Source organism: Pseudophryne corroboree, chromosome 4 (genome assembly GCF_028390025.1).
Source record: "Pseudophryne corroboree isolate aPseCor3 chromosome 4, aPseCor3.hap2, whole genome shotgun sequence".
NCBI lineage: Eukaryota > Metazoa > Chordata > Amphibia > Anura > Myobatrachidae > Pseudophryne > Pseudophryne corroboree.
Window position 1 is genome coordinate 101996253 of NC_086447.1, and position 27651 is coordinate 102023903.

The 27651-nt window shown below is 45.9% G+C and overlaps 1 protein-coding gene across 1 annotated transcript in view; it reads left to right on the forward strand.

Annotated features, from left to right (window-relative positions):
* Positions 1-14168, forward strand: part of LDAH (lipid droplet associated hydrolase) — a 499788-nt gene extending 485620 nt beyond the window's left edge. The window contains exon 7 of the mRNA XM_063915314.1: positions 12635-14168. Coding sequence (XP_063771384.1) covers positions 12635-12823 — 189 coding nt within the window. The 3' untranslated portion in view covers positions 12824-14168. The remainder of the gene's footprint in view (positions 1-12634) is intronic.
* Positions 14169-27651: the final 13483 nt, after the last annotated feature.

Genomic DNA, 27651 nt, shown 5'->3' on the forward strand with positions numbered 1-27651 from the left:
CATACGTGGGTGCGCATGCCGCGCCCATGGCTGTTCCACGTGTCTGGGTATAGAATACGTCAGCAAATGTGAATATATTCTTATGGAGGACAAAATGCAGGAGTCGCAGTAGGAAGGAGTTAAATTCGCTGGGTCCTTCCATTCGGAGAAAGTATTCAACCGCAGCGAGACCCCTTTCGTGGTTAATGCTGCTGTATAATGATTCAACGTCTAGACCCACCAAGAGATAGTTATCCTCTAATTTTACATCATGCAGTTTCAGGATAACATCCCCCGTGTCACGTGTGTAGGAGGGTAATGCGGTGACATGTTTCCGTAGGTGAGTATCAATAAAGATACTGGCCTTTTCTGATACCCCCCCCTATACCGGACACTATCGGTCTTCCTGGGGGATTGTTCATATCTTTATGGACCTTAGGTAAAAGGTAGAAAGTTGGGGTCCTAGGGTGGTCCACTCGTAAAAAGTCGTGCTCCTGTCGCGTGATCACACTGTCCTTCAGAGCTTTCTCAGTGAGTCGATTAAGAGCTATTCTACAGTTATCAGTCGGATTGAATAGTGTCTTAGTATAGCACTGAGAGTCACCGAGTTGTCTCATGGCCTCCTGAATGTACTTTTCTTTCGGCCATAGGACAATGTTGCCCCCTTTATCGGAGGGTTTTATGATCACATCCTCCCAGCTTCTGATCTCATTCAGCGCTCTTCGTTCCCCTTTAGTGAGATTGTCCATATACCTTGATCTCTTCCTTCGTACCCCATCCAGATCCTTACTGACCATGTCCATAAAGATCTTTACCTCTGGACAAATCTGGTCCTGTGGGAAGAAGGTTGATCTCTTCTTACAGATGGTTCTAGTGCCTATTTGAGTCTCTTTCGGAGTACTTTCCATAGAGAGCTCTTCTAGCATCGAGATCATTTCCCGGTCCTGTTCCGTAAGTTCTCCGGATGCGGTCATCCCTTCATGACCATGGGTGCTATGTGTGTCTTGCGACAAAAGTGGAAGGGATGTGGACAATCTTTCTGTTTGTTCCTCCATTTTGTTAGCATAAAACTTGGTCAGTAGCAATTTGCGACAGAAGAGTTTTGTGTCTTTTTCCCATTGGAAGCGATTGTAGCTCTTCTGTGGAGCAAAGGACAGACCTTTCCTTAGGACAGACTCTTGATCTCCCGTTAATACACGTTCCGAGAGATTAATGATTTTAAGAGAGGATTCCCCCATCAGTATTTCCTGTTGTTTATCTTTCTTCTCGGATATCTGTGTGTGGTTGGTGTTTCCCATCTTTGGGGATCTTGGTTTCCCCTTTGTCCCCCTCCGTGTCTTCCTTTTGCGGGGCAAAAGGGTCTTGTTCCAGGATGTATTGTCTTCTGGGGTCCGAGCTACTGGCCTCTATTTCGGATGATGTGTATATATCATGAATCCTCTGTCTGGGAGTGATTTCTTTCTGTTTCTTACTGCTCCATCTAAAGATGTTGTTACTCAGAAAGTCTCTTTTATCCCGTAGATATTTAGATCTTTTCCTTTCGATAATGGTGTCCTCATAACTTTCTAGTTCCTTCTCTTGTTTCTCAAACAATTTCTGGAATTGAGTGTCTTTTTCCCAGATCTCCAGGCTCCTGCTGAGTCTTTCTATTTCCTTGTCACATTCCTCTAGGACAAGGTTGTCATGTTTCGCCAGTATGTTCATCAATTCCTGAGAACACCTGTGCAAGCAGGTCTCCCATTCTTTATTCAGATTATCCGAGATCAGGTTAAATGCTGGGAACAGTCTAGGTCTTAGACCCCTTGGAGAAATTTTATTTTTCATGTAATTCTCCAAGCTGGTCAGGTCCCATCTCGTGCGTATCTGTCTCTGTAATGATTGTTTGAGTTTAAGCAGATCTTCCTCCCATTTAGGGTCCATTTCCTGTTGTGCTGTATTATCCGGGAAGATATTGCTCAAATCCCCCACTTTGCGTCTACCATTCAAGGCGTCTCTTAAAGAGAAGTTCGCCATTATTAATAATGATTCTGCTACCTTAGGTATCAGGAACCTGTTCAATTTATTTACAAGTGTTGTAAGTATGTATTATGTTTGTCACCATGCAAGAGTCTGAAGACACTAGTGGCTCACACTAATAACCCTCCCCTAAAAAATCCATTACATGTTCCCAAGGGTGCTGACAGCTGTGTCAAGCCCAGATACTCTGAGCAGGGAGGTTTGGCTAGTGCAGGGAGGTGTCGGTAGCCTCCCTCCTTGGGGAATATTGGAGAAAAAGATTCTGTGCGGCCGCGTGCTTCATAAGGGGGGTGCTTGGTGAGGAGCAGGGGGATGCGCGGAAGGCTGCTGAGGTGGGTGGCGGGTGCGCTCGCTCACCCTCCTGAACATTATGCGGAGAGAGAGAGGACACTTCCTCTGCAGCCTTCTCTCTCCCAACTGCAGCAAACAGCTGTCTACAACGGGGAAGGGGAGGGCAGTGAGATCCGGGTCTCCCCCAGGCCCCTCCAACAGGTGCCACTGCATGTACTGGCTCCAGGACTGTGATTTGCTAGTTGGAGCAGTTTGCACTGGAAAACTCACATTGTGAAGCTTGGTTTTTCCTAGTTCCATGTTTCCAATTTACTTTCTTTTATATTTATCGGTACTTTACCTTCAACTAAATACTATCCATCTACCTATCTATCTATCTACCTATCTATTTATTTATAAACGGCTTGTTTATATAGTGCAGCATATTCCGTTGCGCATTACAATTGGAACAACAGTAATAAAACAAAACTGGGTAAAAATAGACAGACTTAGGTAAGAAGGTCCTGCTCGCAAGCTTACAATCTCTAATGTATACAGTGGTCGAAGTGGTGGTATGTAAAATTGAAGGTGATGTAGTGTTCACGCCAGGGTGTACTGTTGCATGCGCCAGAAAGGGGATGTGGCCAATCAAAAGTACATAAATGACAAAACGGCAGCAAGACAGTTAAATTATTTGAAACGTTCTAAGAATGGGAAGTAAAGTTCTGGTAGTTTATCATTGGAAGGTTTTTATTTTATTTTTAATAGACACCCGTCCTACAGCTTCCTCGTGCAGATGTATTCAAATTAATGGATACATTAAAAAACATATTTTTCATGTAAGCAGCTGCTAATATCTGACTAATGCATCATAAAAAATTATGGGCAACATCTCTCCCAACATCTGTTGCAATCTTTGCTTAGTCCTACATTATTTACACAAAAATAATGTTACTGTAGATTTTGCACGTTAACCAGTTTCTTCGCAGTTACAAACTGCCAAAACCTCCTAAGGAATTGCCATTTGTTTTCTAATTTTAGTATTCTAAAAATGCTGTCTCTGTACTCAAACCGTGCGGCATACAGGTAGCTACAACGCGAACACGCAGCCGACATAAGCAGAGTGCTGTCATAACATAAATGTTATACAGTGTTATCTGGAGAGAGAGAACAAAACCTAATGCAATTTATTCTAATGACTTGTATCAAAATTCCAGCTGCTCAAATAGTCTGATTAATTATTCTTTTACTGTATTGTATTGTTTTGATTGAAATATCATCACAAGCCACCCAGAACCATAATGGTCTGGAAACTTTGCTAAATGCATTCATTACTCACTTGATAACCATGCATAAGATTTTGCAGTATGATTGAATTTGGATGTTTCAGGATGCAACACTTTCCATCCGATAAATAAATATATAGGGGGTTATTCAGAGTTGTTAAGCAACCAAAAAAGTTAGCATTTGTCAAAAACCATTTTGCACTGCAATTGGGGCAGATGTAACATGTGCAGAGAGATTTAGATTTGGGTGGGTTATATTGTTTCTGTGCAGGGTAAATACTAGCTGCTTTATTTTTACACTGTAATTTAGATTTCAATTGGAACACACCGCACCCAAATCTAACTCTCTCTGTACATGTTATATCTGCCCCCCCTGCAGTGCAGAATGGTTTTGCCCAGTTGCTAACTTTTTTGGTTAGCTAATAACATTTAACTAAGCTTTCTAGTATAACCCAGATGCTAGTAACATATGAATGGTATTTCTGATCTGCATGAAAATGTAGCTGTTGAAATTGAGATATCGTCAATGTGAATTATTTTAAAGGAGGAGGGGCATAACCCCAAACATCCATATTTTGCAGACTTCGAAAAGGGGTTGATTTTACATGAAAACAGGAGGAGCTTACTCCCAAAGTGGCAAGTTTTAGGCAGTATTGGTACAAGGCTTATTTTGTCCCAAATACTCTTGTTCAGATTTGCTGATTGGAACTTCGGCATCTTAAAAATATTAAATGTCAGAAGGTATCCATGAAACTTGGCATGAAACAAGCTATTACTGTATGCTGATCTGTGCTTTTGTTAAAATTTAGTTTCTTCCTTTTTAAAATTTTTAGATTTTTGTAACATATATCCCCATTTTAGTAATCTATGGGAGTGCTGGGAATGGTGTGGTAGCAGAATCAACACTGTCATAGATTGAAATATTTAAAAACAAAAACATATGGTGCTCAAAGTTGGGGATATGACTCAACATAGGTTTCCAATTTAGTTTTGGAGACCTCACCTATCCCTCTAGATGGTCCTTCTGTAGTACTTATAAAACTATGTCTATAACTAGATTATACACATTGTTGGCAGACAGAGGGGGGGGGGGTGCTTCCCCCTTTCCCCCCTGGTATCCCCACAGCACACAAAAAAATTACCTGTAACATTACTTGAACCTATCTGGTAATAGAATTTCAGAAAATTGGTCACATGCATTTGCAAAGACATGTTTAGCTGCTGAGCCACGCCAAGGCTTCTCTGATATCGGCAGTCCTAACACTACATAATAGCAGTGCCCACATAAGGTCATGTGATTTGTCTACAGTAAGGCCTCATGATAATGGCTCATACTAAAACACATCCAGACAGAGAGCTAACTTACCCAGGAGCCACCCCCAGGATCTCCCATTAGCACTACAATGAACAGCATGCCTTCCAAATACTGCTCCCATTCAATGCCTTTCTCACACATGCAGACAAACAGTGGCAGTTGCTCTATCATTCCTGGAGATAATTAGATGTCAGGTGCTAGAAAGGGGGAGGGGTCACAGACAAAGAGCAGACAGAGAGGGTGGTGCTTTTTTCCCCCATGTATCCCCCAAGCACAATAAAAAAAATTACCTGTAACATTACCTGAACCTATCTGGTAATAGAATGTCAGAGAATTGGTCACATGCATTTGCAAAGACATGTTTTGCTGCTGAGCCGCGCCAAGGCTTCTCCGATATCACCAGTCCTAACACTAAATAATATCATGCCCACATAGGGCCATGGCGATCTGTCTACAGTAAGGCCTCATGATAAAGGCTCATACTAAAACACATCCAGACAGAGAGCTAACTTACCCGGGAGCCACCCCAAGGATCTCCCATTAGCACTACAAGGAACAGCATGCCTTCCAAATACTGCTGCCAGTGTTTGTCTGTCCCATTAATGTACTGGGGAAATCTCCCAGTAGCCCTCACTGCCTGATAGCCTTACACCCTCCTCTAGGGGTCAATAACTTGGTGGAGCAGGATCATGGATGAAACTGGGTACTTTGTTTCTATGGAAACTAGCACCCCATCCACTCAAAATGGCCCTGACACATCCCGTACCCTACTTTATAAATATGGCCTGTTCCTTGCATGTTCTCTACAATGGTGGGACAGATCCCTTAATGGTGACTGGCCATATCCCTTAACCTTGTGCCATTACAATTTATTCCCTTCATGCACCACTGGTGATACAAGATTGAAAGATAATATAAATAAGAACATTTTACAGGTAGGGTGATACACCCATTGAAAAGTATTTTTGTGGTGGGGCCTCTTAAAATAAAAGCATTCAAGAATACATTGGACAGATATATGACTATTGTTAACGTTAAGATTTATGGCTTTTATTTCCTTGCTTTGGCCATTACATGAAAAAGTTATCTCTGACGACAACAATACTATCACTGGCTGTAACCCCCACTAGTGTGATGATTCACCAGCTTACATCGCGGGGTATAGTCTATCTATGTAATAGGTTCCTATTTGCTGGTCACTACAGTCACTAAATTTGAAAGCAGCAATTTTGTTTGAAGGCAAAATCAACCTGGATTAATTTATTGCCCTAAATCTCAGTAATAAATGAAAACAACACATTTAATTACAACCACATGCTTCTCCACAGGTCCAATTCTCCACTCTTTTCACTGCTTGATACATCAACTTGATAGACCCTAAAGACTTAAGAAAGGCAGTAAACATTAATTTTTGTTTACTACGGGCAGGGCCAGACTGGGCCGCAGGTGCACAGGGAAAATCCCCAGTGGCCCCACTGTCTGAAGGCCCCATCTCCTCCTCTAGGGAGGAAGCAGGACCATGGACTAACTTGGGTGCTTGGTTTGTTTCTATGGAAACTACACCAAGATGAGCTGTCTAACACACAGGCCCTGTTCTTTGCAAGTACTTTCTAACAGTTGACCAAGTTCCTCTGTGGTGGCTGACCACAGAGCTTAAGCTTGTGCCCCTACCACTGCATTCCCTGGTGGGTCCTTCATGCCCCAGTTTGACACTGACTACAGGGAGATAGGAGAAGTTATACACGTGTCTTGTCAAGGTACAATTAAAGAAAAGAAAAAACACATGTATCTGTCGGTATGTCACTTAAAAGATGTACTAAGCCTTAAAAAGTGACAAAGTGGGGATAAATTACCAACCAATCAGCTGCTAACTATCATTTTTCAAACACAGGGGTCTATTCATGAAGCAGTGAAAAGTGTGGAGGAATGAGCCTGTGGAGAAGTTGCCCATGGCAACCAATCAGCTGCATGCTATACAATTGTATAGTACGCAAATTATAAATGTTATTTCTCATTCGTCCTAGAGGATGCTGGGGACTCCGTAAGGACCATGGGGTATAGACGGGATCCGCAGGAGACATGGGCACACTAAAAGTCTTTTACTGGGTGTGAACTGGCTCCTCCCTCTATGCCCCTCCTCCAGACCTCAGTTAGACTTTTTGCCCAGGAGTGACTGGACACACACTAGGGGAGCTCTACTGAGTTTCCCTAAAGACTTTATTGTTAGGTTTTTTATTTTCAGGGAGACCTGCTGGCTACAGGCTCCCTGCATCGTGGGAGTGAGGGGAGAGAAGTCAGACCTACTTCTGCTTAGTTCAAGGGCTCTGCTTCTTAGGCTACTGGACACCATTAGCTCCAGAGGGTTCGATCATTTGGTTCGCCTAGCTGCTTGTTCCCGGAGCGCGCCGTCACCCCCCTCACAGAAGCCAGAAGAAAGAAGCCGGGTGAGTATGAGAAGAACAGAAGGCGTCAGACGGCAGAAGACTTCAGTAACGGAGGTAAGCGCAGCGCTCCATGCTCCCACACACCAACGGCACTCACAGGGTGCAGGGCGCTGGGGGGGAGCGCCCTGAGCAGCAGTTACTGAGGTCTTGTTTGGACTGGCAAAAGAGCATAGTCAGGCCCCGGGCACCGCGTACGATACCCCCGCCAGTACATAGCAGCGGTCGCGCTGCGCGCCAGTGCTCCCACACACCAATGGTTTTACTTGGGTTCAGGGCGCGGGGGGGCGCCCTGGGCAGCAATATGTATATGGTTTAAGGAGGTATATAGTCTGTATACACTATATATGGTCCCCTGCCTGCATATAGAACGATAGTATAACGGGGCTGAAGCGCGCCGATGAGGGGCGGGGCTTAGCCCTCACACACAGTGTTCAGCGCCATTTTCTCACTGTCCCCGCCAAAAAATGTGTCCAGCACATGTTATGTTGTTATGTTGAGGGATATATAACACTACTTGCTTTTAGAAATGAGCATGTAATCATTGTTGTGTATAGTCTCTGATGCTCCCTGTCAGATATACCCACTATAGTTCACTTGTGTCGACATGCGTGAGTGTTCTGTCACAAACACCTATGGGGTTCACTGTCGGCATCGCCGACGCCTGTTGGTACTTGATACAGTAGATGCTGAGTCAACAGGTCAGTAGTGGTATGCTTATCTAAAGTAAACACTGTATGGGAGACACAGTAGTATGTGGGTGACCCTGTCGGCACCAACTGTTATTACCGGGTGTAAATAGACATGCTGTAACTAACTTATACCTGTATATATATTTATATGTATATGTATGGTACGGTTTCATGGGCCTGTAGCTCGAGCACAGACATGGTAGTATTTGTGGGGGAGTGATATTAAACTTATATATGTATACTTCCCTCGGACCCCTCGGGATCGCAAGAATGTTATATTGCCTGGTTACTACTCCCTGCTGTCGATGAATACTAGGTTTTCTGTCGACTATAATGTTTCCTGGTAGATCCACAACTGGAGCATTCTAGTACATGGGCATACACATTCAGAACACATTAATGTCACTAGGGACCCGAAGGCTCCGGACAGTCCGCTTATATGTATATATGTATTTATGATATGTGTGTATATGTGTATTACATTATGTATATTCATATTATAATTTATAATGAATGCTGAAGTAATAGTATTCCTTCTCATGTGCTGGTCGCTCTGTTGATAAAGCCCTAGGTCGGCCGTGACGAGATGGTCTCAGCTCCTCTCAAGGAGTCCGAATGTTTATTCGTGTCCCGCCGCGGATAGAATACTGTGAAAGTCAACTCCTGGTCGACACGGGACCCTGTCACAAAGGATCGTACACAGGAAGCTAAGTGATATTTTATTTCTATGCTTTGGACTTATTTGCATTACATGCACATGAGGGAGTGTTTATATTCGGAAAGACATCCGATAGAATTACCCTAAAGAGAGAGGGGATGTTTCTTATGTTGGTTCTTCTCTATAACATTGCGGCAGGCTGCCGTGCGTCTGCAGTAGGTGTGGCCGGGGGAATGCTGAGGCTGACTCTGAGAGATACTGGAGTTTTTCCCTGTGGCGGTGTACCGCTGTTTGGGGATGCCTCAGCTCAGGCAATCTCGGCGGATACTTCTGGTAAATCTAACTTCGTGAGTTAGATTCCCTCACAACGGTTGGTGACGCATTCTTTTGTGGGATGCAGTCGTTTTAACCGGTTTGATACCGTTCTTTTTTCCTTTTCTGTGCAGACAGTGGAAGGTGAAAAGGTAAGAGTTCTGCAGACTTGTGTGGTTCGCAGAAGCAGATGTCGTTTTCTGTTTCTACCACATCCACCACATGTCGCTGAGTCTATCTGGCTGGACCCCACTCCGGTGGGGACTCGTCTACTACTTTTCAGTTAGTCCGGGAATAGACTAGGACCTGTGGGTTAATTATAGAATCCAAAGGGGGACATTCTGGAGTTACAGATGTTTCCCCTCACTGATTTTCTAATATATCTTGCTGTTTCCCCTCTGGAAGGGGAGGTAGTACGCGACGCCATACCAGAGGGGCGTCAGGTTCAGGGCATTGTCCTGCTGTCCCTGGTTTAAAAAAAAAACAACTAAGAGGTTTAAATGCGTTGTTCTCCGCATTCAGATTACCTGGGTGGATACTCAGGATTGTCTTTGCCATTTCACCGGCGTGATGGCAGTGGGATGTTATTCTTTCAATAGTAAGAGCCATTGATGTTCTGTACTGGGACACTCTCCTGATTAAGGCGAGGTCAAGACACGGATCAGATTTGCAGTGGCAATCCATCAATATGTTCCGTTGATGAAGAAGATCGGTGCAGCCTAAGAGGCCTTTTCGGTGAGCTGGTCAAATGCCAGACTGGTTTTCACAGGGCCAGTTGGAAATGTGGTCCGGGTCTCACCTGCGCATGCGCCGGAATATAATCCTAATGGCCAGGTTTTCCCTCCTGTGGTGTCGGCTCAGTTCTCACCTCCTAGAGGGACGAAGGTTCGGAATCCAGGATGAGATCCTGGTGTCCATGCGTGCAGATCTCCGAGACTGGGGAGCAGTCCGTGCAAGGGAAATATTTCCAGAGGAAAAGGTCAAGCTGGGAAGCTTGTCTGCAAGAAGCTTTCTTGAATTAAGAGCTATTTTCAATGAACATATGCTTCGTGATCTGCCCATGTTAATTCTGTCGGACAACTTGACAGCAGTGGTGTAAATAAGCCGTTAGGGCAGAACAAGGAGCAAAGCGGCGATGGCAGATGCCGGAAAAAGTTTTCCGCTGGGTGAAATGACTGGTAAACGCTATATTAGCAATCTTCGTTCCGGATGTAAACGACGTAGACTTAGATTCCTCTGCAGACGCGATCTCCATCCGGGAGAAATACGGTCGTCATCGAGAAGTTTTCACTGAAGCGACAAGTCTTTGAGGAGTGCCTCAATTGGACATGTTGGCATCTCGCCTCAACGAGAGATCTCAGTGATATTGTTCCAGGTCAGAAGACACTCAAGCTATAGCAGTGGACGTTCTCCGGACACCTTGTGTGTTTTCAGTTGGTCTATGTGTCCCCTCAGTTTTCATTCTTCTGAAGGTGATAAACGTAAGAAGAACAAAGGTTCAGATGATCCTCATTGTGCCGATCTAAACGAGGAGGGCTTGGTATCCAGTTCTTCAGGATTTACTCATAGAAGATCTCTGGCCTCTTCCTCTACGTGAGGAACTGTTACATCAAGATCAGGGCATATATCAAGATTTACTGCGGCTGCGTTTGACGGCATGGCGGTTGAACGCCATATCCTGCCCAGAAAAGGATATTCCCAGTGAAGTCGTTTCCACACTTCTTCGGGCTAGATAAGAAGTAACGGCAAAGCCTTACCACCGTGTTTGGAGAAAATGTTTGTCTTGGTGTGAATCCAAGAAGGCTACTACGGAAGGTTTCAGCTGGGTCTTTTTTCTCCATGCTTTGCAAGCCGTTGTGGGTGCAGGCCTAAAGTTAAACTCCATTTCAGTGCGGTTTTGGCCTTATAAATTTTCTTTCGAGAAAGAATTGGCAACCTTTCCGGATGTTCGGTCCTTTGTGGAAGGAGTACTGCACATCAAACCTCCATTTGTGCCCCCATTGGCACCATGGGACCTTGACGTGGTGTTGCGTTTTCTTGTGTCAAACTGTTGGAACCTTTATGAAAGGTTGTGTTAAGAATTCTCTTTTGGAGAGTGGTCATGCTTTTGGCTTTGGCGTCCGCAGGGCGGATGTCGGAAGTAGCGGCTGGGTCTCACAAGAGCCCCTGTTTGATCATCAGGTGGATAGAGTGGATTTGAGAACTCGGATAATAGTTCTGCCAAAAGTGTTTTCGGTGTTTCGCAGAAACCTGCTTATTTGATGCCTGTGGTTGCTTAAGCATTGGCTGATTCAAGGTCTCTCGATGTAGTCAGGGTTTTGAATATTTATGTCGCCAATTTGGCTCAGATTGGGGAAACAGAGGCTCTGTTTGTCCGGTATGCCCCAGCGTGATTGGGGCGCCTGCGTCTATGCAGTCTGTTATACGCTGGATTTGTGATACGATTCAGCGTGCTCGTTCTACGGCTGGATTGCCGTTAGCGACATCGGTGGAGACCCATTCTGCTAGGAAGATGGGCTCTTCGTGGGCGGATGCCCGAGGAGTCTCAGCGGTTAAAATTTGCCGAGCGGTTATTTGGTCGGGTTCAAACACTTTTGCTAAGCTCTACAAGTTTGATACTCTGGCTAATGGAGACCTCATGGTTGCTCAATCGGTGCTGCAGAGTCGTCCGCACTCTCCCGTCCAGTCTGGAGCTTTGGTATAAACCCCATGGTCCTTACGGAGTCCCCAGCATCCTCTAGCACGAATCAGAAAATAGGATTTTAATACCTACCGGTAAATCCTTTTCTCTTAGTCCGTAGAGGATGCTGGGCGCCCGTCCCAGTGTGTACTGCCTCTGCAGTTATTGGTTATGGTTACACTCTTGTGGTGTTTCTTTTTCTGTCAGGCTGTTGCTGAAGTTGTGCATATTCTCTCAGCATGGGGCTGTGTATTGTTCATGCCGTCGGCTGGTGTTCTATTGAATGCCACGTTCTACGGTGTGTTTGTGGTGTGAGCTGGTATGACACTCACCGTGATTACACAAATTCTTTCTTTGAAATGTCCGTCTCCCTGGGCACAGTTTTCTAACTGAGGTCTGGAGGAGGGGCATAGAGGGAGGAGCCAGTTCACACCCAGTAAAAGTCTTTTAGTGTGCCCATGTCTCCTGCGGATCCCGTCTATACCCCATGGTCTTTACGGAGTCCACAGCATCCTCTACGGACTAAGATAAAAGGATTTACCGGTAGGTATTAAAATCCTATTTTCAATGCTGATTGGTTGCGATGGGCAACTTCTCCACTGGCTCACTTCTCCACACTTTTCACTGCTTCATGAATAGACCCCTTATTAGCCTGCAACATTACGGTTAGGAGCTGATTGGCTGGTACTTTATCTCTCTCCACTTTATCACTTTCCAAGGCTAAGTACCTCTGCCGCAAAGGTTTCTGTTGTCATTTATTTCTGCACTTTCATTGTTGATCGCCTCTTGCATATTTAGAACCTTTTACTGTATGTGTCTCCAGGCATTTGGCAGCCATGTTGTAGAAATGCTGACAAAAGTATTCTCTGCCATTTGCTTTTATTTTAACCAAAGCGAAAAGCATTATGCATAACTAACAGATACATAATGTATTATCGCACGTGAAAGTCTTACACAATGTTCTTTTCTCTCTTTCTCCCCTCAGCTTATTTTCTACTATGGTGCCACAGACGCCTGGTGTCCTGTTCAGTATTACGAAGATATCCGGAGGGACTTTCCTAAGGCTAATATCTGGCTCTGTGAGAAGGGGATCAGGCATGCCTTCGTCCTGGATTCCAGCAAGGAAGTAGCAGCCATGATTAAAGTCTGGTTAAAAGAGCAATCAAACATCTGAGTATTGCCCGGCCCAGACCCCGCTCTGGGCCATGGACACGCAGGAGATAATTTTAAGTGCATTCTTAAAGCCTATTAATTGCTCTTTGAGGCTGATAATCAGAAATATAATGTAAGTTAATGAACCAATGCATGCACTTTCTGAGAAGCGTTCGCCTGGCTTTGGATCACGTCAATCTCGACATTGCCTGCATTGTTTGTAGGTGGTATTACTCGGAAAAATACCAGGGATCGCTCATTAAATACATAGCACAATGTGCTGCAGAAAAAACTTTGTTAAAAGTGAGGACAAGTTTATGTACATTATATTACCCACCACCCACCCACCTGTAAGCAGCAGCCGCTAGTGCTGGGCTGCAGTGGGGCCAGGGAAGCTGAGCAGCAGCAGTAGTCTCTTGTGTGAGCAATCATACTGAACGCCATTACCCCTGGATTTGACCTTGGCACCCCCCTGTTTATCAGCGCTGCTGATGCTCTTCTATTTGTTAAGAGGTGTGGCCACGCTTCCTGTGATTAGACCACGACCCCCATCCCAAAAAGTACCCGAGCCTGTGCACTGTACGGCTCAGAGTGCAGGGTGTGTGGAATACATGGGCCCCCTTGTCGTAGAGGGCCCCAGTGCCAAACATCCAGCACCCACAATGCGTGACGAGCAGGGGGGCCCTTCCCAAATACAGTACCTGCTGCTGGTGGACATCTTTTTGGTGATATACTTCACACAGCAGATGGCAAAAACACTGGCACTGAAAATATCACACGAAAGATGGCCGCCAGCTGAAGCTATAGTTGGGGGTGCCATTGAACATGGACCCCCCACCGCCGGCTGTTAATACACCTTTGACAAGCATTTATTTTTTTTCAACATCCATGTACATGACACCTGTTACTTCTGTAATACGCCAAGTTTTAATTCCGTTTTATGTTGACTGTTGATTATTCGATGGCAGTTGTTTGTTTTTATCTAGTATCGTTTAGATAGACTTTAAAGTGAATTAGAGCCTTTTCATTTCTAGCCTGAACACGCTCCCTGCCATTGAAATGTTGGCTGCAGATAAGCCCCAGAAGTGAGAAGCGGGAAATGTGCAAATCCTACATCGGGTGGAGAGTTTTGGGATGGTGAATCTGTCTTTAAAAAAACAAAACCCAATAATAAATCTATGACGCATCTTTCCGCTACAATGCATATTCTGGCGAGGGAACATATAAAGTAACACTGACAAGTTTAATATATGGATGATAGTCCTAATTCCTTAAAGAAGTACAAATGTAACTGAACAATGACTAATAGTTTAACATACAGTACTGAGGCAGAGGCGGTCGCTGGGCGAGAGGGGGCTGGACGGCGGCGTTAAGCCGCCATTTAGGGGGCGCGGTCCAGCCAACGCAGGCGTGGCCGGACCATTGGGGGGGCGGGCCGCGGCGGCTGCGTGACGTCACACGCAGCCGCTGCAGGCCGGGGAGCGACGAGTAGCTCCCGGCCAGCATGCTAAAGCTGCGCTGGTCGGGAGCTACTCTTGAAGTGCAAAGGCATCGCCGCGGCACTGACATGCGGGGCGGAATAGCCCTGTGCTGGGCGTCCCCCCGCATGTCAGTGTGACTGATCGTAGCTGTGCTTAATTTAGCACAGCTACGATCAACTCGGAATGACCCCCAATAGCCAGAGTAACCGCCGTGTGCAGTGCGGACAGTAGATCCACGGGCTGGACTGTCGTTTTACACACACGTCTGGTAGCCCCCAGGTTCATTGTGACGATGAGCTGCTCCGCTGTAGCGTGTCGCCCGTTCCTCACGCTCCTTCGTAGCCGACGTTCACCTCTCACATCAATGGCACATGATGCTCCGCAGTTTCCACATCGGTTATTCGCAGTGGTGCCATTTGTCCAGTCACGATACACCTTCACCACAGCAGCGCGTGAACAGGTCACAAACTGCTCTGTGTCAGAAATACCGCCACCCTTGGCCCGAAAGCTGATAATCATCCCTTTTTACAACTCTGATAAATTGCCCCTTTTACCCATGACAGCAACAAATGATATGTGTGCAGACGGCCTATCGCACACCTTATATACCCACCAAGCCAGCGCACGACACATGATGCACTTCATGGGCTACGTGCTGCCGACGTCAAATGTAGGAGGTGGTCATAATAATGTGACCTGACCATGTATATATGTGAGACGGGTGCACTGTTGTTATTTTCAGATACTGGCGTAATGTACAACACACAATGCAAAAACTAGTGCCATGCAAGTACATACAACCGTGGCCACTGCCTGCAAGTCATCTTATAGCCAATCTCAGGAGAAATTGCAGCCCCTTCCTGTGCTAAGCCTGAGCGCGACCCATACTGCTTTATGCGTATTGGGAGATGCCGCACTTGTTTTCCTGATTTACTGTCATTTAGCTGCTAGTTTGGATCTAATATTGTGAGCAAACACCAGAGAACAGAGACTGTGTAATTCCCAGCTCTGACCTGCAAGTGCTAGGGCTCTATATCAGCAAACGGACAGACTGGGACTGTAAGTCAGCTCAGGCAATGTGCGCGCACACCAAAAAGGAGCATATACATGCCTCGCATGGCGTGTCGTGAGTCGCAGGGGTGTGGCCTCGCATCACGCCCCATCTCAGCATGCCAGCCATTCGGAGTTGCTCGCAGACTTCCAGACCGCAACATCCAGTGAATTCTGACATTTGTCAGAAGTTCCAGATGGCCAGCCGGGACCAGTAGTGACATTACTGTACTTTGTACACAGCTTGGTGTGCCGAACTTACTTTGCGCATCCTTCAAGTAAGCAGAACGATCTACCGGACATCGCAAAGAAATCTGCTCTCTCACGTATGGAGAAACAAATGGTTGGATTCCAGTGCAAAACTTCTAATAGTTGACAAATAAATGTAATATAGTTTCATCACCAATGTCTACACTTTATTAGTCTACTAGCCTTCTACTAATAAAGTGTAGACATGTGTCATGAGACCGTATTCTCTTAATTAATTTATTTTCTAGTAGAGGTTTTGCGCTGGAATCCACCTATTTCTTTCTGTCTCACGTTTCTGTACTAAGGGATTGTGGTTTGGTGTGAAATACTGGTCACGTGACCAAGAGCTGCATCCCAAGACTGAAGATCCCGACATCGGAGGGGGTAAGTATATTTACCCTTCCCCTACCCTAAACCTCTGGGGGTGATGGCTAGGGTTAACCTCCAAGGATGGCGGCTAGGGCTAACCCTCAGGGGGTGGCAGCTTGGCCTTACCCTAACATCCCTAGTGCCTAACCCTGACTCGACTTCCACAGGGCCTTATCCTAACCCAAACCCTGATACTTACCTTCGGGATGTTGGCTGTCGGTGTTCCGGCACTGGTCTCCTGAATGGTGTCGGGATTCCAGCTTTGGTCACATGACCGCCAAACGCATCCCATGGGAGGAACCCAAGATTCTACTAGCTGAACACTTCTTTCAGCTGACACTGACCCCTCATTAACGGTGCAAACACACAAAAGTAAAAGAATGTATAAGGAGATCTGCTCATAAAAAATACCGCATTGATTGGTATGGAAGAAATATGTCAAGACATACAGTATTAGACAGTTTAATGAATATCATACATGTAACAATATAACACATAATATCTGCAGTAATCACTCCAAATATATATTCACATAAGAAAGTAGTTAATGGGGTTGATATCCGTTTAAAAGTATAGCACGCTACCAAAACTTTCTGCAGCGGGGTGCACAGGGAATAACATCGGGGTGTAGAGTTGGATCTTGATCCGAGGCACCAACAGGCTAAAGCTTTGACTGTTCCCAAGATGCACTGCACCGCCTCCTCTATATCCCCGCCTCCAGGCACTGGAGCTCAGTTTGTAACTTGGTGCCTGCAGTGCAGGCAGCTAGCTAACAGGGAGGGATGCTCTAAGCAGCCCTGAAAAGAGCTTTTCTGACAAGAAAGAAGACTTCAAGGGCTGCAGCATAGGCACTTGGTGCTATATGTCATGCTGACATATCGTGCTGCGGCTCCAACACCTCCCCCAGCGATGCTGTATACTCCCACGCCCTTGTTGCCGGTTACTTACAGTGGAGGCGCTTTGGTCTCATCAGGCACACATACCGCCGCTGCTCTCCAGGATTGGGATGATAGGGAGGAGGTAAGAGGGTCCCCCAGGCAGGACCCGACAAATCGCAATCCGGACGCGGTCTCCGGAGACGGACCGCGCTGCTGGCGTGGACACTGTGGCCGTGCAGGTACCCCACTATATCCACGAGGGCAAGGAGCACAGGTCGGATTTACTAAAATCCATTTAGTATAGGCTCCATAGTGCCCGGTGGTGAAGTCCAGCAGAGGGGATAAGGCTCTGACCTGTAGCCCCTCCCCCAGCTCTAAGCGTCATCTACAGCAGATGTTCCCACCGTGGAGCTGCATTTCTATCTCTCCCTCACTCCCTGTCAGCATTTGGGCACCATTACACATAGCTGCACTGATTCTGGGACTGCTGGGCACTGTCTCCCTGTAAAGCCGCCTGCCTCATCAGTGCTGTGCATTTACAGGACACATAATTATTCTACATGTCGTTTAGACAGTGTTAGTTAAGAACAAGTGCATAACTATAGGGATATTTAGTACAAGTATCCTGTGATATACATCCAGTATTTACTGTGCATTGTTATATCTGTATACATACATAGCTTTACTTTTACTTCCGATGAAGATGGCGTATATACTGACCCATTAGACACTGATGCAGATGCTTCTGATGGGGACTTTACAACACAGGTGGATGTTCCTGACCTCTTGGAGGCTATAAAACTGATTCTTCAGATCGATGATGAAACTGAACCTCCAGATACGTCTAAGAAACCTGATAAGTTCAAATGTCAGAAGGTTACTAAATTAGTTTTGCCACATTCTGACCGTTTAGTTGACATACGTCAGGAATCCTGGGAGTCTCCAGGATAGAAATTCTCCCTGTCTAAAAAGATGCTAGCTCGTTATCCCCTCGCTGCAGAGTTAAGTAAAAATTGAGAAACACCACCTATGGTGGACTCACATGTTGCACGTTTGGTGGTGTCTTCTACTCTGCCTGTCACTACCCTCACCTCTCTGAAGAAACCGACGGATAAGCGTGTGCTGTGCATAGACCTACCATAGCGGCTTCTTGGGCTTCAACGGCTATTGAAGCTTGGGTTCAAGAAGTTGAAGCGGAGCTTCCTTCCAATTTTTCTGATAATGCCAGACAGTGTCTTTCATATATTACCACAGCCTCTCATTACATACAGGAGGCGGCCTCTGATGCCGGTGTGCTGGCAGCCAAAGCGTCTACTACGTCCATTCTGGCTCGCCGGATTCTGTGGTTGCGGTCCTGGTCTGTGGATCTGGACTCTAAAAAGACCTTGGAGGTGATCCCTTTTAAGGGAAACATCCTTTTTGGGGAAGATCTGGACAAGATTGTTGCTGACTTAGCGTCTCCTAAAACTGCATGTCTGCCGAGTACTAATCCTTCGGCTCCAAAGGCTAAAAGTGCCACCTTTCGTTCCTTTCGACCTCCAAGTAAAGCAAAGGGTCAGGCGTACCCGAAACAGGCTCTTACTTCCAAAACCTCTAAGCTCAAACCTAAACGTTCCTGGGCTGCCCGTCAGCCTGCTTCCAAACCAGACAAGCCTGCTACGTGACGGTGCCGGCCTCCCCCTGGGGGATCCCAGGGTGGGAGGCCGACTTCTGCGGTTCGCCCCGGGTATGGTTACAGACCACTTCAGACGCCTGGGTGAGGGAAGTCGTCACTCATGAATACACTGTCTCTTTCAAGAAACGTCCCCCTCGCCAGTTTTGCTCGACAAATATCCCTTCGGATCCGTTATAAGCAAAAACTCTACATTTGGTGGTACAATCCCTCCTGGAAACAGGAGTGATAGTGCTGGTGCCTCTGGCTCAGAGAGGCAGGGGGTACTATTCAACGCTGTTCCTAGTTCCGAAACCAAATGGAACCTCGCGGCCCATTCTCAACCTCAAGTCTTGGAACAAATTTGTGAAGGTTTCCAAATTCCAGATGGAAACTCTTTGCTCCATTGTTCTGGCCTTGAAGCCCAAGGACTATATGGTATCCCTGGACATTCAGGATGCTTACCTACATATACCTATTGCCATGTCGCATCAGCAATATCTGCGGTTTGCTATTGGCAACCTACATTATCAGTTCCAGACTGACCACGGCTCCGCGAATCTTCACTAAGTTCATGGCGGTCCTGACGTCCCTTCTACGCCGTCAGGGTACCAGGATCCTGCCGTATCTGGACAACTTGTTGATCCTGGCGAACTCCCCATCTAGAGCTGACGATCCAATTCCTGCAAGCCCATGGGTGGCTCATCAACTGGAAGAAATCCTCGCTGGTTCCTGCTCAGAGCATGGTGGACCTGGGGGCCTTACTGGACACTCACAACCAACGGTTGTTCTTGTCCCCGGAGAAGGTCCTGAAACTTCAGGACAGGATACAATACTTCCTCTCTCGCCCTCGTGTATCGATACACTCGGCGATGCAAGTACTAGGCCTCATGGTGTCGGCTTTCAACATGATAGAGTACGCTCAATTTCATTCTCGCCCTCTGCAGAGGTTAACCTTTCCAAGTGGGACGGCCTGCCTCACCAGATCAGGTCTCACATGATTTCCTTGACTCCGGAAGTTCGTTTGTCTCTGAGCTGGTGGCTCCAGGATCAACGATTGAGCAGGGGTCATCCCTTCTGGATATCCAACTGGGTCCTCCTAACGACGGATGACAGTCTGCGGGGATGGGGTGCAGTATTGGAGCAACACTCTCTTCAGGGTCGGTGGACCAGGGAGGAATCTCTCCTTCCGATAAACATTCTGGAGTTGCGGGCAGTGTTCAATGCTCTGAAACTGGCCCTGCCTCTGGTACAGAACAGGCCTGTTCAAGTACAGTCGGACAACGCCACCACAATGGCGTACATAAATCAAGGCGGCACTCGAAGCCGCATGGCAATGATGGAAGTGTCAATGATTCTTCTATGGGCGGAACGCCACCTGCCAACCATTTCGTCAGTGTTCATTCCGGGGGTCCTCAACTGGGAAGCGGACTTCCTCAGTCGTACACGCCAGAGAGTGGAGCCTTCATCCGGAAGTATTTCAACTCCTAGTGGGGTCTACCAGATGTAGACCTGATGGCGTCTCGACATAGTCACAAGGTTCCGGTCTTCGGAGCAAGGACAAGGGATCCTCAAGCAGCATTCGTGGACGCAGTGGCAATTCCATGGAACTTTCTGCTGCCATACGTGTTCCCTACCGTGTCACTCATGCCCAGGGTAATAAGGAAGTTCAAGCAAGAAGGAGGATGACTACTTCTAATCGCTCCTGCGTTGCCCAGGCGGCATTGGTTCTCAGACCTGCAGGGTCTCTCGATAGAGCATCCACTTCTTTTTCAGCAACTCCCAGACCTCCTCGTTCAGGGCCCTTGTGTCTACCAGGATCTGGCCCGACTGGCTTTGATGGCGTGGCTCTTGAAGCTTCAGTTCTGAGGGCCAAAGGATTTTCTGAGGCAGTCAGTCAAACTATGTTGAAAGCCCGTAAACCGGCTTCGGCTCGGATTTATTATAGGGTCTGGAATTCTTACTTCACCTGGTGTGCAGCTAAGAATTATGATGCATACAAGTTCAGTACTGCTTTTCTGCAACAGGGCCTGGACTTAGACCTTCGTCTGGCCTCCCTCAAGGTTCATATTTTAGCCTTGTCGGTGTGGTTTCAGAGAAAAATTGTGACTTGCCTGACGTTCATACTTTCAGTCAGGGTGTTTTACGGATTCAACCTCCCTATGTTCCTCCTGTGGCTCCTTGGGATTTGTTGGTTGTTCTGGATGCCCTACAAGAGTCTCAGTATGAACCTCTTGAGTCTGTGAGTCTGTGGACCTTAAATGGCTTACACTTAAGGTTTTATTTTTGCTGGCTATTGCCTCTGCTAGAAGGGTTTCAGACTTGGGTGCCTTATCCTGTCGGTCACCCTTTCTGATTTTTCACCGTAACCGCGCGGTTCTTAGAACTCGCCCTGGTTATCTTCCTAAGGTGGTGTCTTCTTTCCACCTTAACCAAGAGATTGTGGTTCCGGCCTTTATCTCTCCTGGTTTGTCCTCCAAAGAACGGTCTTTGGATGTGGTACTGGCTCTCCGTATTTATGTGAAGAGAACAGCTTCACTTAGGAAATCTGATTCTCTCTTTGTCCTTTTTGGTTTTCACAAACGTGGCTGACCTGCAAATAAGCAGACCTTGGCCAGATAGATTAGAATGGTGATTGCACAAGCTTATGTACAGGCTGGACTTCCAGCTCCTGCTGTTATCAAGGCCCATTCTACTCGGCCTAATGGACCTTCTTGGGCGGGCCGTCGTGGCGTGTCCCTAGAACAACTGTGCAAGGCGGCTACGTGGTCCTCCGTGAACACGTTCATCAGGTTCTATGCCTTTGATACTTCCGCCTCCCAGGATGCTTCCTTTGGACGCCGGGTTCTTGTGCCCGCTACAATGCATCCCCTCCCATGAGGAACTGCTTTAGGACATCCCAGATGTTATTCCCTGTGGAAACCAGTGTACGCCGCTGAAGAAAAGGAGATTTATGGTAAGACTTACCATTGTTAAATCTCTTTCTGCAAGGTACACTGGATTCCATAGGGCACCCACCCTGATGCACTTAGCTTCTTTGGGTATGTATGGCATTAGCCGCTGGTACCTTCTCCTGTCGTGAGAATGTGGTTGTCTGTGGATACTAACTACTGTCGTCTCTTTTACCTGCTACTGCATTGGACTGTTTAACAAAACTGAGCTCCAGTGCCTGGAGGCGGGGATATAGAGGAGGCGGTTCAGTGCATCTTGGGAACAGTCAAAGCTTTAGACTGTTGGTGCCTCGGATCAAGATCCAACTCTACACCACGATGTTATTCCCTGTGGAATCCAGTGTACCTCGCAGAAAGAGATTTAACAATGGTAAGTCTTACCATAAATCTCCTTATTTTGCAGTATAGAAGCCTATTAATGTCCTCCGGATTCCAATAGAGGCATCAAAAGAGTAAAATGAACAAATCACTTGTAAGAAAGAAACCACACTTGTAAGTAAGAAAGGAACCACAAGTCCCAGTGCATGTTATATAAGCACAGTCACAGACTGATGAATGAGGGGTGGATACTTTATTACCTGATGCTGTATACTGATATCCCTAGTCCAGTGTGTATGCAGGTGGCCACCTGTAACGCTACACTGCCGCGGCACCTCCGTCTCATACGGAACACGGAAGTACGTAAAGATGCCCCAATGCTGGTGATATCCAGAAAGAACAGGGGTAATCCTCACCGCAAACGGCTTACAGAAAAAAGTAGAAAAACACATGAAAGAGCCACATGTAATAATTCAGTAACCGATGGCCACTCACTCTCATTAATACATTAAGACATATTAAGACTAAATAAGGCATAATAAAGCAGTCATTTAAAAAAAACAAACCTAAAATTTAATTTGATGAAATAAGTGATTAGAAAGTGGCAAGAGATTGGGCCTTACTGTCACTTTCTCACTTTTGCTCGCCGTGTGTGTGTTTTCCACATGCCATCTAATCTTGGCACACTTCTAGTTTGCAGAGGAATCTTTATTGGACGCAGGTTGCAGGCGCACTGTACAGTGTAGGTGTAAGCCAAAGCATTTTACCTTGTGCATCCAGTGTTCTTTGTAAATTAGGTCCAATGACAGCTCAAAAAGCGCATTCTTCCTCCATTCAACGAAGCCAGAGCGTTTGGCTGCCACAGGGGCGGATTGGGATGGAAAACCACATTGGGAAATTTATGGAAGCAGCCCTAATTGGGGTGTGGTCTGATGAGGGGTGGAGTCTGTTGAGGGGGGCGGGATCACTCCTCATAGGGCCTAATTGTACGCAATTGCGGCCTTCCTAGCATCTTTTACTGCAGACCAGGGACGGATTGGGAACTAAAGTGGCCCTGTAAAATTTTGTAGAAGTGGCCTGACATGGGCAGCACAAGAGGTATAACATACTGTGTAGCCATGGCAGCATCCCTGGATGGCAGAGTTGCTGTACTGCAGAGATGGAATAACAGAATTCATGGAGACAATGCAGTGTACTGTGGGGGGTGGGGCCACATGACAACACATAAAACAGGCCCAGGGACACATTGGCCTACCAGGAATCTTCCTGGGGAGTCCTATGGCCAATTCGCCCCTGGGCTGCTACCGGCAAAAGGAAAATTGTCATCACAGTGGAGGGGGCTAAATAGCAGTGATACTTCATTATATGCAAGCAGGGCTGGCACTACCATTATGCAGCTTTAGGCAGCTGCCTAGGGCGCCAGGATCTGAGGGGGTGCCACTGAGTCTGCCTGTCACAAAATGAAGGATTTCTCTGAAAGAAATATCCCTGTTGTACTGAATGTAAGTGGTGGCTGTGGAACTTATAAGTCACACTTTCATCTGAGGGGCTGGGAAGTGGGTATTGGTGGTGGTTGGAGGTAGTAGGCTGAAGTTTTGCGTAGGGTGCTGAGAAACCTTGCACCGGCCCTGTGTGCAAGCAATATATAATTATAGTGACCCCTGCTCTCTAAGCACCAATCATAAACAGGACCTTTAAATGCTTCTTCTTTTTTTTTTTTTTCAATAACATTCCCATTGTATTACTTCTCACTGATCACTTGTCCTTACTTGTAGTAATGTGTAATATTAACCCTTGAGTAGTCTAACGAGCCTGCAGTATATTCCATCTGACCAAGTCTAACGAGTCTGCAGTACATTCCATCTGACCAAGTCTAACGAGTCTGCAGTACATTCCAACTGACCAGGCCTGGTGGTAATTTTTATGCGTTAAGGTAATAAATCCTTGGGATAAAAACGTCAATTTATCTGATTCGATCTAGGGAGTGATTATTCTGAACAGTAAGACCAGTATACAAATACAGAGATCTCTGGTGGGTGGTCTGAATTATTTATGAGGGGCTGAATTAACTTTTATTTGTAGACACTCCCCCAAATATTTTATTTCAGGAAGTTGCTGGTTTAGTTTGCATGCAGCAGTTACTGGGATTTTTCTGTTCCCTCTTTTTTTTTTTTTTTTTTTTTTTTTTATGAATACGAAGTAGAACATGCAGAGAACTTCCACCAACTAAATATATATTTATATATTTTTTTGCTCCTGCCAATAGCTCCAGCTGTTGACTTCCACAGAGGGTCACAAATGTACTCCAAGCATTTCAGTACTTTGGGGAATGACTCTCCAGTTTTATAGTTCAGGAAAATGTTGTATATATATATATATATATATATATATATATATTAGATAGATATCTATCAGACGTCTATCCTAATATGAGAGGCCGGTTGTCAGGGTTCGTTGCTACAGACGGAGTCATGGATACCTTAGCCGGGTCTGCTAGCCAAACTTAAGCTTGGCGTCTGTGTATTACGGTTTCTGAAATTCCTATGTGTCCTTGCTCCAAAGTTCTTTCCATGCAAATTGTAGGTTTAAATAGAAATGATAGGCGCAAAAGCGTCCTTGTTACTTCCATTTTATTTGTCATTTACTATTGCAGAGCAGCTGCCGTAGTAGTAGCCAGTTCAGACCCCAATTTCCTCATTTTCTTATATTATCCAATTTCCCTTTTGTCTGTGAAAATAGTTTTATGGCATTCTTCCCTCACAAATGTCCTATGTTAAGTGTATGTAGCACAGGAGAATTATAAATATTGTATTTATTATCTTTTATGTGTTATGCTCCGCAATGTGCATGCGTTGCCAATGACATACAAGAGGTAACATGAAACAAGTACTGTACACTACACAGTATAATTACAGTGCAGCACAGTAAACCATCACATGAGTACAAAGTAAAGTAAACCCACAGACAAGTAGCGACAAGTACAGAGGAAGGGTAGGGTAACTTGCTGAGGCTACGGTCAGGCAGTGGTGAGTTTCAGGGGAGGGCAGAACAGCTCTCCATGATCCTGTAGTCACCGTATGGGCAAGCAGACCAGTGCCGGGACATGGCTCTATGCTGCCCAGTGCCCTTCCCCTAAACCTGTGATGTAACAGCTCCCTTGGACGCTCCAGGTAGCTCTGCAGAAGGTTCCATGGTGCAGCGATGTGCCACCTTCAGAGCCAGTGCTCTGGCCACGTTACCACTTGTGTACCCCTAAGATGGCCTTGGAGCAGACAGTGCAAGAACCTTGAAGGAGAGAAGAAGACGAAGGACAGAAAATACATACTGTATGCTAGACATAATTATATATTCTACTTTGTAAAGACTATGAGCAAGATTATATAATAGTGTCTACCACCTCTTTGTATGATTGACATTACATTTCTAGACCTTAGCGCACACCCATTGGTGTCATGCCCTGCCATTCACTCGCTATTGGCCCCAAGTTTTCTTTCATAACTTTTAAAGTAAGTGATGTAATTTAGTGAAATTTGACATGGACATACCTTGGTCTAGGAAAACCATGAGGAAGTCATAGCAAGTGTTGAAAGTGTTTGCCATTAGAATCCAGCCAAGATTGTATGCGTCGCTCCATGTTATGGAAGGTTTCAACCAACATATGTAAATCCAGTATGTGCGCATTTCTGTTGACAAATGTGTGGAACCAATTACAGTACGCAACTCTTTTCTGTTGGTCAGGAGCCTTCAATTCCTCAACAACAGTAACACAATATGGATGCAGGTCGGCTTTTAATGCGGCTCGTTTGGCATGTGCATGTGGAGACTCCCATCTCCTGCGGCAGTTTATGCAATGACTTCTGCGGGGAGGCCTGTAGTCTCTATCTCACTTCCTGCACCGTTGCTTCTGCCATTTTCAGGCGGCCTCCTCCGTGGACATCCAATAATGTTCCAGTGGGTTCCAGTTTTTTCACCAGATACTGAATGGTGAATTTTGCTGGTGGTTTCCGACCTCCAAACTGCTCAATAAATTGTCTCTGGCATGTCTTTATCTCAGTATATCTGGACAAACAAATACACGTTGTTCAACGGTGTACCAGTTCATATCGGCACGTAACACACAGACACGATGTGTGTGGATGCTACAGTACACAACACCACGGCCAGATGCAGGAACACCTGCTGACTAGGGTGGTGAACAGCTGGCCTGGATGCTAATGGTGAACTTTGCGCATGGTGAACAGCTGGCCTGGATGCTTATGGTGAACTTTGCGCATGGTGAACAGCTGGCCAGGATGCTAATGGTGAACTTTGTGCATGGTGAACAGCTGGCCTGGATGCTGATGGTGAATTTTGCGCATGGTGAACAGCTGGCCGGGATGCTTATGGTGAACTTTGTGCATGGTGAACAGCTGGCCTGGATGCTAATGGTAAACTTTGTGCATGGTGAACAGTTGGCCAGGATGCTTATGGTGAACTTTGTGCATGGTGAACAGCTGGCCAGGATGCTTATGGTGAACTTTGCGCATGGTGAACAGCTGGCCTGGATGCTTATGGTGAACTTTGCGCATGGTGAACAGCTGGCCAGGATGCTAATGGTGAACTTTGTGCATGGTGAACAGCTGGCCTGGATGCTAATGGTGAATTTTGCGCATGGTGAACAGCTGGCCGGGATGCTTATGGTGAACTTTGTGCATGGTGAACAGCTGGCCTGGATGCTAATGGTGAACTTTGTGCATGGTGAACAGTTGGCCAGGATGCTTATGGTGAACTTTGTGCATGGTGAACAGCTGGCCTGGATGCTAATGGTGAACTTTGCGCATGGTGAACAGCTGGCCTGGATGCTTATGGTGAACTTTGTGCATGGTGAACAGCTGGCCTGGATGCTATTGGTGAACTTTGTGCATGGTGAACAGCTGGCCTGGATACTATTGGTGAATTTTGTGCATGGTGAACAGCTGGCCTGGATGCTTATGGTGAACTTTGTGCATGGTGAACAGCTGGCCTGCATGCTTATGGTGAACTTTGTGCATGGTGAACAGCTGGCCTGGATGCTAATGGTGAATTTTGCGCATGGTGAACAGCTGGCCGGGATGCTAATGGCGAACACTTTCAACATTTGCTATGACTTCCTCATGTTTCTCAGACCAAGGTATGTCCATATCAGTTTTCACCTAATTACATAAATTATTTTAAAAGTTACAGTATAAGGAAAACTTTGGGGCCAATAGCGAGTGAAAAACCATGTGCATCCCCTAGTTTACTGTATATTGTAATTAACACATAAATAATTTGCAGTAGAAACAATTAGTGTGTGTATATATATATTTTTTTTTTATTTTTTTTTCATTAAACCAAATTTCTGAAAGTTTAATGCAGTAAAGGGACCCCACTTGACTTATTTCTCTGTCCCCATAGATTGGATGACTAACCGTCCCTAATAGGCGAGATGTAATGGCGTCCGAGTATGCCGGAGGTGCGGATGCCGGCTAAACTCTGACATTTTTTAAAGCGGCAACCATTTACAAACAAAAAGGTTATGTTTATATCATGACGTCAATGGCATCTGCCGATGACTGTAACCAGGCTGAATTCTGTTGCACATGCAGTAAGAGAATTTGCACAGAATGCACAATTGTTCTGTGGATTGTTCCAGTTCTCATGAGAATTCAGCCAGTTTCACAATGCATGAGGCGTAATAATAATAATCATAATATTAAAAAAATGTAATGTTTGGCTTACTATGGAAATAATCATCCTTTTTAGTTGATTTTGCTATTGTTTTACAAAATGTTATTTGTGGCAACGAGTGGAACAATTAAGCCACTGTTCGTTTGGTCTGTTCGAAATAAGTTTACAGCATTTATTATGTCCACTGTACAATGTATTATAAATTGCTATATGCC